Source organism: Strigops habroptila, chromosome 9 (genome assembly GCF_004027225.2).
Source record: "Strigops habroptila isolate Jane chromosome 9, bStrHab1.2.pri, whole genome shotgun sequence".
Taxonomy (NCBI): Eukaryota; Metazoa; Chordata; class Aves; order Psittaciformes; family Psittacidae; genus Strigops; species Strigops habroptila.
Genome location: NC_044285.2, coordinates 42,502,358 through 42,514,783, shown reverse-complemented (window position 1 = coordinate 42,514,783; position 12,426 = coordinate 42,502,358). Strand labels below are relative to the sequence as shown.

The window sequence follows — 12,426 nt, the reverse complement described above, 5'->3', positions numbered from 1 at the left end:
ATCACACGGATCTCCAGGGGCCTGATCCAGCAGAAATTGGAAACCTCCAGCCCGCTCTGTTCCCTTTCCCAGCACTGCTCTTCTGAGAGCACTGCTGCCTGATTTCATAAATTAAGGCCACTAAGACAGACCCAGCTCGTGTCTGTTAATGGCATTAAGAGTCTGGCCCAGCAGAAACTGAAGTATCAGCAAGATACTTCAGCTGGTGCCCAAGCCCAGGGGACCCCAAAGACTGAGTGGAATTATTTGTGTGAAGGCAGAAGCTCTTCCCTGTGAGGGTGCTGAGGCGCTGGCACAGGGTGCCCAGAGAAGCTGTGGCTGCCCCATGCCTGGCAGTGTTCAAGGCCAGGTTGGACACAGGGGCTTGGAGCAACCTGCTCTAGTGGAAGGTGTCCCTGCCCGTGGCAGGGGGTTGGAGCTGGAGGAGCTTCAAGGTCTCTTCAACCCAAACCAGTCTGGGATTCTATGATTCTATGTGTGTGGGAGACATCTGTAGCTGGGGACTCCAGCACCAGACCTACCTTTGCCCATGGCGCCGTCCCACCTCTGCCACCTTCAGCCACTCAGTGCTGCCATTAAAAACATTTAGAGAAGCAAACTGGAGGGAAAGACATCTGCTGAGCTGCCAAGATCCAAACCTGACCCACCAGCTGGCTATTCGGTCACTGGAAACACAAGGGTCAGCAGACCTGGGGCACTGGTCTAATGCCCAGCAGAAACCACAGAGCTTTGTTTTCTGGAGTGGCTGTTTCCCCAGCCTTCTGGGGTAAATAAAGCAAATGAGGGGTGGGAAGGGGGAAACAAAACCAGAAAGGAGGTGCCTAGAGAGGGCAGATTCAGGACCTCCATCCCTGCAAGAGCTGCAAGACCACAACTGCCCTGGACACATGCATCCCACGACTGCAAAGCTTTCCACCAAAACCGCCACCAAAACCCACAGCCAGGCAAGGAATGTCCCACCAGAGATCTTAATTTCCCCTGGCAGGTTAAAGCCGTTCCCCTTGGCCTGTCCCTACGGGCCCTTGTCCAAAGCCCCTCTCCAGGTTTCCTGGAGCCCCTTTAGGCACTGGAGCTGCTCTAAGGTCTCCCCTTCAGGAGCCTTCTCTTCTCCAGGCTGCCCCAGCCCAGCTCTCTCAGCCTGGCTCCAGAGCAGAGCTGCTCCAGCCCTCGCAGCAGCTCCGGGGCCTCCTCTGGACCTTGACCCTTTTTTCATCTTTGCAACAGCAGAAATAAAGCTACAAGTGCCAGGAAGGGAAATGGAAGGTGACAGCAGCACACCAGATGCTCCCTGACAAGTGGGAGCACGAGTGGGGAAGTCTTCCCTTAGAGGGAAGGGGAGTGGAGAGTGTTTCAGATAGAAATGCATTCTTTCACATTCTCTGCACTTGCCTTAACAGATGATTTATGTGGCCAAGGGAAGAGGAAGAGCTCTTGCAGGCTGTGTTCTGCAGCCACTTTGGGGAGCACACAACTTATTCACTTTTGACTGGAATGATCTCCACAGAACCAGAAGAGGACGAGCAGCCGGCGCAGAGTTATCGGGGAGGCAGAGGATATTACTCAGACTCTGATAATAACCACCAGCTCCCACCTGCCAACTGCAGTCTGCCTAACACAGAGGAGTCCGAAAACAGGCTGCAGCAGATGTCTGCCTCCCCATACAGGAAGCATCTCCAGTATCCATGGGACACAAGCAACTCCAAAATAGCTTCGAGTCCAACAATTTTACACAGACTCAAGATACTGAATTAAAACAGGAAGGAGGGAGAAAAAGAAAGGGGGGGGGGCAGGAGAGACAGAAAAAGGATGTGTATCACATTGCAGTTGTAATTACAGCTTAGGAATTCTGCTGGGACTGCTGCGCTGCGCTGAGATGGGGACAGAGGCCCTGGAAGCGTGTCCAGCTGCCAAACCCAACGCAGCCAGCCAGGTCCCATGGCAGTTCAGCAGTACCTGCCCCACAATACATACATCCCCACACATAGAATCATAGAATGGTTTGTGCTGGAAGGGACCTTAAAGCTCCTCCAGTTCCAACCCCTGCCACGGGCAGGGACACCTTCCACTAGAGCAGGTTGCTCCAAGCCCCTGTGTCCAACCTGGCCTTGAACACTGCCAGGGATGGGGCAGCCACAGCTTCTCTGGGCACCCTGTGCCAGCGCCTCAGCACCCTCACAGGGAAGAGCTTCTGCCTAATGTCTCATGTCTAACTAACTAACACCTAACATCACGGCATATAACCCCCAAGGGAGCAGCCAGCCAAGGGATGCAGCACCATCCCGGGCATGCAGCAGTGCACAGGGTCCTTCAGCATCCAAGAGTCAGCCCCAAGGTAGAGCTTTGGGCACTGGCTCTCGGCTGCTTGGAGATGGGATACAAAGGAGGAAGAAAGGTGTGGAAAGAAGAGGCACTGCTGGGTTTGCATTCGAGATTGCAGTGGGTGCAGACTCAGCATACCACAGGAGGGAAGGGCAGAGCATCCTCGCAGGTCCTGTGGGAAGCAGAATGAAGGAAAAGCAGGAGCAGACAGCAAGAGGTTGTTGGAGAGCCCTAAACGCCACTGAAGACATTTTCTGAACCAACAGAAGCTGGTCAACACGCCAGATTTCCATTCCCGCAGAAAAGGGGGAATGTGCTACTGCTCCAAAGCTGAACAAAGGCAAAACCCATGCAGATCTGGAGCTGTTTTTAACAAAAAGGCAAGTTAACATACCACTCCAACAAAGTCAAATCAATTCACTTGGGTTTCATGTTTTCCTGTGATATAACTAAAACCATAATCTGAAGCAGACTTTCAGACCAGAAGCCGTGCTGGAGTGAAGCTGAGAGCATTACCTTGTGGCATGGGCAGTCAGGCTGTAGCTGCATTTTCCCACTGCAGGAGAGGGAAAGATGTCTTAATTTATTTCCGAAACAAAACAGTCCCATCCAAAAGCCCAGCAGGCTTCATTGCATCCCAGATCCAGCAGAGAGGCATTCTGCAAACCAAAGTCTTCCCATCAGAAAGTTTCCAACCTGACCTAAAAGGTTGGCTGGAGCACCTCCCATACAAAGGCTGAGAAAACTGGGGCTGTTCAGCCTAGAGAAGAGAAGCTGCGTGGAGACCTCAGAGCAGCTTCCAGGGTCTGAAGGGGGCTACCAGGATGCTGGAGAGGGACTCTTCATCAGGTACTGGAGTGATAGGATGATGGTTTAAACTGAAACAGGGGAGATTCAGGTTGGATATAAGGCTGAAGTTGTTCCCTGTGAGGGTGCTGAGGCGCTGGCACAGGGTGCCCAGAGAAGCTGTGGCTGCCCCATCCCTGGCAGTGTTCAAGGCCCCTGGGATGGATGGTGAAGGCAGAGCACAGCTCACCTCCAGCTCAAAGCCACACAAGGGGTCAGGGATCTGCTGAGGTCCCTTTGGGAAGAGGGGAGGCAGCGCTCCATGGACACATCTGCTTCAGTTCATGTTACCGTGGTGCTGGCCCCGGCAGATGTGCACGCACGGGTCACGGCTAATGCACCGCAGCCGAGGAGAGCTTCTGCCTGACGGGTGATGAATCCCCTTCTGGAGCACACAGAGCACTGTTGACTCAGTAACCGATCGTGTCCTCGTAATACACCGACTGATGAGTGATCTGCAGGCCAGAGCCAAACACACACTATTTTCACTTCCAAAGCAAGGCGTGGGGAGGAGAGAGAAAGAAATGAGGATTAAAAACGCTGAGTCCTGAGAGGTGTATCTGGAGGAGCATCCTTCTCCCTCTTTCTGATCACTTTTTGGCAAGGACTAAAAAGACAGGCTCCTTTCTGTACAGGTCTGTGTTTCCTTCTGCTGGAGAACATCACCCACCAGCACCGGGCTCCAGGATCAGGCCTGTGCACAAATCCAGCCTTGTCTCTCCATTAATGTCATTTTGAGACTCTTGTCTCAGGTGAGGGTCTCTTCCTCTCTTCCAGGCTACAACTCATGGCTTTCCATGAAGCATCACTGTCTGGAAAGATGCAGACATCTTCCAGATATTAACTCACAGCCTCATTTAATCAGGCTTGAGTAGTTCATAGACACGTACCCTTATATTGATGGGAAGATGTAAAAACTCTGCAGTGCTGCTGTCTGCAGCAAGTAGGAACCTACTGGATCCTGGGTAAGGAGATTGCTGCCGTGTAAGGCTCTCACTCAACCACATCTAAGTAAACACCAGCTCCCCAGAGCCTTTGGTTGCTGCCATAATGCAACGCTGTAACTCGCACTGCCAGGTCACTGCCACAATGTCCTGTATGAAAACAGACACATTTGCTCACATTTGAACAGGGGAATGGAGAGGGCAGGAGCTTTAAGGCAGTTCTGGAGAACTTCAGCATTTCCCATCCTCTTCCCTTTAAGGTTCAAGAGTGCTCTGAAAGTTGTACCCAAAAGCATTCCAGTAAGTGTTGGCTTCCTTGATTCACCTGAAACATCATCTTTTCTTTTGGACATCTCCCTCAGGGCAAGATGATGGATAGTAACAGAGCAGCCACAGCTGAGATCCCAGGACACTTTCAGGGCCACCTGGCTCAATGACAGTTGTGTCTGTTATTCACATAGTTCTATTTCCCCAAGACACTTTTTGGGCAGACACACATCAAGCTGTGTTTAATGGTCCTTGATGGACCTTAGTTCCGTGAATTTGTCTTCTTGAGGCTTTGACTGCATGTAACCTTTGGGTGTACTCAGTGTGTGATGTTCCTCCTGTTCAATCCTTGCCATTGCCCGTAGCCAAATCCCCAGCACCATGGTGGTGTGTGCCAAAGCATCCCAGTCTTGCTGACCCCAGCCTGGTGTTCAGCTGGTGGCTATGGTTTCTGAGGAGTACCACCGAGCAGCAGCTCAGTTATAGAGCTGGCCCGTGTCTGCTCCCCTTCAGTGGTGCCCAGGTGGTCTAAGACACCTGAAGTATAAGCAGATATAGAATCCCAGACTGGTTTGGCTTGAAGGGACCTTAAAGCTCATCCACCTCCAACCCCCTGCCACGGGCAGGGCCACCTTCCACTAGAGCAGGTTGCTCCAAGCCCCTGTGTCCAACCTGGCCTTGAACACTGCCAGGGATGGGGCAGCCACAGCTTCTCTGGGCACCCTGTGCCAGTGGATGATGTTCCTGTGATGTTTTAGAGCTGAGTGCTTGCACACCAGCACGAGTGCTGGGCACATGCATTGCCCAGCATGGCTGGGACACGGTCCAGGCCTGGAACCCTCTCCCACAAGGCTGAGCAGAGCTGCACCCTACAGCCTCATTTATTACATCCCCATAATCGCTCTTATCAGCTTACCTGCAGTAAGGTATTAGTAAAAGCCAAGCCACTCATGAAAGGGGCACCCTCTCCTATGGGAAAAGTCAATCAACACGTTATATTGTTATCAGGCTCACAGACAAACCTCTCTTTGTACAACAACTCACGCAGATACGATGCCCTGACTATCAGCGTAAGGTTATCTTGTCAGTCCATTAGCAAGTAGCACCTGGGCTGCTCCTGTCTGAAATATTTCTTTATTGTGGTCCCTTAAAAAGAAATCCAGTTAAACTATTTTGTCACTCACAACAAACAAAAAAAGAAATGCAGGTTTGTATCCAAGTCGGGAATTGTGTTTCCCAGCTTTGGAAGAATTCCTGTGTGTTCAGCCACCGAAATCACATTCATCATCCTTTAAAGATAACTGTGACTATCACTACTGCAACTGGGCAGATTTTTGCATGCTTGAAATTGTTTTGATGCATTCAGTCACGTAAAATGCTGCACTTGGTGACAATTGAAAGATGCATCAGCTCCGAAATTACACTGTTAAAAGTATCTCCTTAGATGCTGTGGCGTAACACAAACTATTATTCAAACTCACAACCCGACTAGAGGGTAAACCCTTTGCCAGCAGACCGGCATTATAAACATCTGGGACTGACAAGAAGTCAGAGATTCTCAAAGAAGCAGAAGCATCATTTTGTCTGACCTTCAGTGTGTCTCCAACCCTTCAATCTCATCCAGTCACCTTATACTGAGCCCAAGAACCAGCCTCATCTGCACTGATCTGGGCTTCCAAAAAGGATTTAGGCCAATGTCTGCTCACATTGGGAATGTGATGCATATGACTTATGGAGATGAGGATATCCGGGTTTATACACCCTCCACTGATCCTGCTTTAAAGAAACTTGTACATCACTCTCTGCTTTGGGTCAGAATGGACCCTAAAGACATCAGATAGTCAGCTCCTGAAGATACCAGATACAAATCGCTCAGAGGGACCTGAATCTGCAGCCTGTAAGCACAACACTGGAAAAGTTGTTAAAAACAATTAAAAATGGAAACCAGAAAACTAGGAGCATGGGATTAACATGCCCAGTGGCTTTACTTGCTGATTTCATAGATGGGGTTTGCAGATGAGAAGCTTTTCTCAAAGTGCAAACTGATTCTCACAGATAAATTTCAGTTCTTCAGTTGTGGATTTACTGTTTCTTTGGCACAACTCACAGCACAGAAGTCACAAGAACCCTTCAGAATGTATACATTATGTACAGTGCGAGGCCTGGAACAGTCACAGCAGCACAAACAGCAGCTGAAGGATGCTATGAACCAGCTCATCTCTGAAAGGCACCAATAATTTCCCAGTCTGTCAATAAAGAAACACTAAATCATTTTTGCTGACGTCAAAAGTGAATTAATGAGCTTGCAACTCAATTAAGAGCTTCATCCAACTGCTTCATGTGACTCCCACTCCATCTTCTAGCTTGTATTTGGATAGTGACAAAGAATTCTTGATTTCTGACCAAATCTTCATGAAAAGGAGACATTTCAACAAACACAAACACTTGAAACAGAAACACAATAATCAAGTTATTGCGTGGTTTTAGTTGGTACCATTCCATCTCTTCCATCGGGATAATCTAGCTGACATTTGGCCTTGGCATTTTTCACCCCGGGACGGGATGCACGTCTTGTAAAACAGCATGTTCCTGCTATCCCTGCTTCAGTCAAGCATTCCAAACACCCTCTTTGGAAACAAACAACAAAAAGAGTTAAATAAAACGGTTCTGCTACAAAAATGGTAGTTAAAAGTGCTAAAGCTTTTAGTAAAATAGGAAAAAACAATGGGGAGATGCTGCATCAAACCGACACCAGAGCCAAGCAGAGGGCAGCTCTGCTGAAGGCTGAGCAGAGCCATGCACAATAGGTATTGATAGTTTCCAGCAGGACGAGCCAAGCCCGCAGGCTGGACAGTGGCAGGCACGCCAGCCACGTGGCCTCAAGCCAGCCAAATCCACACAGATGGGGAGGCACAGTTTCCACCTGCGGAAGGAGCATTCGAAAAGTCAAGCAGGCATTTGAAAGCATCTTTCTCAGCAGCCAGATGAACATCCCAAGACCCAGCACTACATGGAGCAGGGCAGTGTCAGGAGACAGCCTGAAGCTATCTACAGGATGGGAAGACGCAATCTTGTAAAGACTTTAACTACTGTTGCTCTGTCTTCCAGCACATGCACAGCGTGAGCCCCGGCAGACTCTGATCCCTGGTCCCTACAGGCCCTTGTCCAAAGCCCCTCTCCAGGTTTCCTGGAGCCCCTTTAGGCACTGGAGCTGCTCTAAGGTCTCCCCTTCAGGAGCCTTCTCTTCTCCAGGCTGCCCCAGCCCAGCTCTCTCAGCCTGGCTCCAGAGCAGAGCTGCTCCAGCCCTCGCAGCAGCTCCGGGGCCTCCTCTGGACTTGCTCCATCAGCTCCACGTCCCTCTTGGAGGCCTCAGAGCCGTGTGGAGTACAGCAGGGGGGGTCTCACCACGAAGTGGGGTCTCACAAGCCTTCAATTTGATGAGAGCACTCAAAAAAACCCTGCCAAGAGGATAAGTCAGGGGCAGAGCAAGCCAGAAGCTATTAAGGAGTTACAGATCTGGGTAAATCAAGGGACACCCTGTGCTGATCTTGACTTCCCTGCAGCACCTGGGCATGGCTGGGTTGCTGGGAAGCAGCACAGAATCCCAGCCTACCCATCAGACAGGCAGGGCGCAGGAAAACCTGGGGCTGCCCCTGGGGCTCGAACTACAGACTCCTTCTCTCCCTTAGGAGTAACCAAGGGAGAGCAGGAAGGCAAAGCCAAGTGCAGGTTATGCAGCAGCAACAGCCAGGCAGGGGAGCTGTTCTACACAGACAAACTTGCAGAGCCATCTTTATATATTGCACACATCTATCTTCACATATCTCATGGGATGAGGCCAACTTCCCTTCCCAGGACAAGCTATTTCTACTTAATTCTGCCAAATCCATCTGTTCCCAAGACAACTTTTGTTACTAACACAGATATTTTGGAAGGGTAGATCTTCCCCTTGTCCTCCCAACTCCCCCCTGGTTGCTGATTGCTCACAACATTCCCTGGGTGATGCTCCAGCCACTAAAAGGGATTTTTTTCCTCCTGGCAAAGTCTGTGTGATGCCCAGGGGCACAGCATCCCCTCACAGCTGAGCTGGACCACATCACCTTTGCAACCTCCCAAAAAGCCTGCATCTCCTCACCCCCAGCGCCTGCTAGAGCCATCCAGCCAGCACAGGAGCCTCTCCAGCTTTAGTTTCAGGCTTCCTGGCAATAAGCTTGTTGGTTATAAGCAGCATCTGAGTGAAAACAGAGCTGAGCTAATTCATGGGTGGTTGGCTGAGGTGGCAGTGAAGTGCCAGCCACTCATGGCTCTGTTTGCTTTGGGTGCCTATGCAGAACAACCAAAATGTTTGTGTTGCAGAGCGTGGAATACATTTGCACTGACTTGTAATTCGGGGAGGGGGGGGAAATACTATAATTTCTTCCCAGGCATGATTTGCCATCGGTGTGACAAAAATATATGTGTGCGGATGGATGGACACAGCTCTATTTTTAGAGCTGCAGGGCCAGGGTGCTCCATTGACAAACAGGATGTGCTCTTGCCTGAGCTGGGAGGTTTGCAGTCCACCCCCCCTTACAGTAAACATTATCTGCCTTCAAATCCTTAATGTGTTGCAGATGTGACAAACAATAAAAGACCTATCATAAAAAAAAGCCTGCCATCCCCATGTTTCCCACTGGGGCAACGTAATAATGAATTTATTAGCATATAGGGCTCCCCACCATATGTTTATAGTCACTCACAAACTTTGGACTTGACAGTTTACAAGTATGTTTAAATCATTAAAGTTTAAGTTGACTGTCCAGTTATTACGGGCTCATTAGAAATAGGAAACAAAGGTTACATTTTATACCACAGGTGATAAATCAAAACTAGGCTGTGTTTGAGACTGACTTTTTCCTTTCTTTTGCTCTTTTTTCATCTCTACATTTTCAAGACCTTTGAGGGGACATCTCAGCGAGGCCGGTACGGAGCAGCTGCTTGCAGTTAGCACCTACACCAGGGAGCAGGAGCCATGCCCACTGCATCCAAGAGATGCAACGACCTCAGAGGTGGCAAACTCCGCCAACGTTTTCACTCAACAACCAAACTCAGCGCCAAGCCAATGCACACACCTCTCCTCCTGCCCAGGGCACCACCAAGTCCATCTGCAAGGCTTGGGAAACCCTTTGCAAAGGAGGAGATCTCCCCATCACAGGGCCAAGCTGAACAAACCCTCTAAGAACAGGAAAGCAAAGCACCCAAACTGTGTTCCCCAACTGCAACCCTCTGAGGGTTGGCAGAGGCACTCAAACACGCTCAAAGGGGGTTTGGGGGTTTCATCACTGCGCTGTGACACATCCATCCAGCCGTGTTCCTGCCTTAGCACCGCAGAGCATCCAGTACGGATAAAACCAGGGAACCAGCCACTCGACCCCAGCCACTCCCAGTCCTTTCTGCCTCTATTACTGGGTAACTACCTTGGGAAAGAGAGAGATAAAGCCACACTAAATGTAAAAGTTCATTTTGTAAACTCCTTCCAGATTTCGAAGCCTGGCATCCTTTCAAGTCAGCATGCTAGCCTAGAATTTAGACTATGTGGGAAGGGGAGGGGGGAGCTGTGGAATGGTTTCTGGTCCCTTTTATTTCGTGCTACGACACGATATGATGGGAAAAAAAATTAATTGAAAACTACCCTTTTAAAGTAAAAAGAAATCTCATCCTCAAAAATGTTGAAAGTGAGTATTTCCACACCATCAGCAACTTTTCCTGGGCTTGTTTCCAACATAAAACTTGAGCAGAGGCACAGTTTATATCCAATACCAACCAAATAGGATTCTGTCACTGTCAGATCTGCTTTGCCTTTCTGCTCTAAAGCCAGACATGAAAACAGAGCATTATGGCATAGGCAAGTGAGGAAGCACCATAAAGTCTCCCTGGCTGCGTCCATGGCACAGTCTGAGGCCAGTCAGTGCCTAAAAGCTGTGTTGGACAAACCTCCTGCTCTCAGAAACCTGCCAGAAACACAACGCCCCAAAGGCACTGCTGCTTTCAAGTTAATATTTACCCATCCATAGCAAACACCCTCCCAGCAGAGCAGCACGGGGAGAGCAAGTCCTCTTCTCCTACTACCCGTTCACATACTGCAGTGACAAGAGAGGTCTAAACTGCCAGACAAGCAGGTTGGTGGGAGATCAATACAGTGATTAAACCAGGCTAGAGAGACAGAAAAAGGCAGAAGGGATTACAGACCTGGCTTCAGAGATCACCGAGGGTATTATGGGCAAGGCTATATGAGGAATCAGAAACACATTTAAAATAGCAGAAAGGTGTGACACAGAGATCATGGAACATGAAACACGTATCTCTGCTCTCGACTCAGGATGCTGTGGATCACCTGTATCTCTTTAACATACACTTTGATAGTTAGCTTTAGGATGAAATAAAGTACATTTTATCCTTCTTTGAATTCTACGTTTCTATTTCAGACCTGGATTGGAGGACCTAAAAAGTATGTTCTTCCCCTTACCCAATATTTGAATATATGTATTTGATATATTTTACATAATGTGTAAATAATCTTCGATATGAACTTGGCATTTAATATTTCAGCTCTCACTTCATTAAGGATATTTTAATTATCTCAGACCAATGGAAGGGAATTTATAAACATCTGTGCTTCGTTTAAGAGCCCAAATTTGCCTCTTAAACTTCAAAGCTGTAAAGCTGATTTTATCCAGGTTCAGTTGTCTGGTCTCTCAAAGAGCACAGTGTAGCAGCATTAATTGGGCCAAGCCTCCCCCCGTAGACCCACGTCCAGCAGACCCCTCTCATCCATGATGGACATAGCCTCTCATGGGAGCAAGATGCTGCTGCTGCTGAGATTCCCAGAGCCAGGAGTAGGGTGACAGTGGTTGGTGGGTCAGGGAGAAGGCACACACCAACAGCACGTGTGACTGCCCAAGTCACAACCGGCCCTTTGCTTTCTCCTCCTGATGGGTGATCAGGGATTACCTTACTAATAATGTAGCCATAGAACCATAGAATCACAGAATGGTTTGGGTTGGAAAGGACCTTAAGATCATCCAGTCCCAACCCCCTGCCACGGGCAGGGGCACCTTCCACTAGAGCAGGTTGCTCCAAGCCCCTGTGTCCAACCTGGCCTTGAACACTGCCAAGTACCTAAATTACTTCTGCAAAATGAGCCTTTTATCTGTAAAAAATTACCACAGGTTTCTAAAGCCTAGATCTGAAATAACCACTGCTGCAGTCAAACAGTGCTTGCAACTTTCTGATGCCTTCCAGAAAGATGAAAAGCTCATCTCTATGCCCATGAGAGAGGGCAGCCATAGGAAGGAGAGATGATGGTTTGCAACCTGTCTCACACCCTCTGCCATGGGTTGCCCTCAACAGAGCCCTGCAAAACCAACCTGGAAAAGCTGCAGCATTTCCTCTCCAGCACAACACTGGGCATCAACAGCCTCTGGGCTGTGGCTGTGCAGAGCATCAGTGGTGCGTGCACCGAGCAGACCCCAGAAAGCAGCTCCCTGCACCATCACCAAGACCTACAACCCACAGCGGTGCAGCCACTGCAGGACCAGCGTCCCCATCACCTGCTAAGAACCGGAGCTGGTTCCTCACTCGCAGCTCTCCATCCCCAGAGCCTCCGCCACAGTCATCTTCATCATCGCAGTCTCCGCTCTCCTCCTCCTCCTCCTTCTCCGGGGCTTTGCCTGGAGCTTTTCGGCGGGGTAAAGCCATCCCTTTGAGCAGCTGAAAGACATGAGGTGCCACAGTCATTCACCAGCCTCCATCCACCTCCCCTCCCGCTTCATCCCGGGGATCGGGTGACAAGAGGGGGCCAGTGGAGCCAGGACAGTGGGACAGGACCCCATGGTGCTCCACATGCCAAAGCACTGGTGAGCTCAGGTTCATTCACAGACAAAGCTGCACACAAAACCACAACAGAAGAAACAAAAGGAGGAAAAACTACACTGAGTAACTCTGCTCTTTGGCTTCTGCTTGGCAAGCATTGCATGAGCTGGAGCACCTCTACCAGCCCTGCGAGACCCCA

General features: G+C 49.6%; 1 protein-coding gene across 1 annotated transcript in view; it reads right to left on the bottom strand.

Annotated features, from left to right (window-relative positions):
* Positions 1-12,426, bottom strand: part of GPC3 (glypican 3) — a 145,091-nt gene that overhangs the window by 14,594 nt on the left and 118,071 nt on the right. The window contains exon 7 of the mRNA XM_030498225.1: positions 11,966-12,125. Coding sequence (XP_030354085.1) covers positions 11,966-12,125 — 160 coding nt within the window. The remainder of the gene's footprint in view (positions 1-11,965; positions 12,126-12,426) is intronic.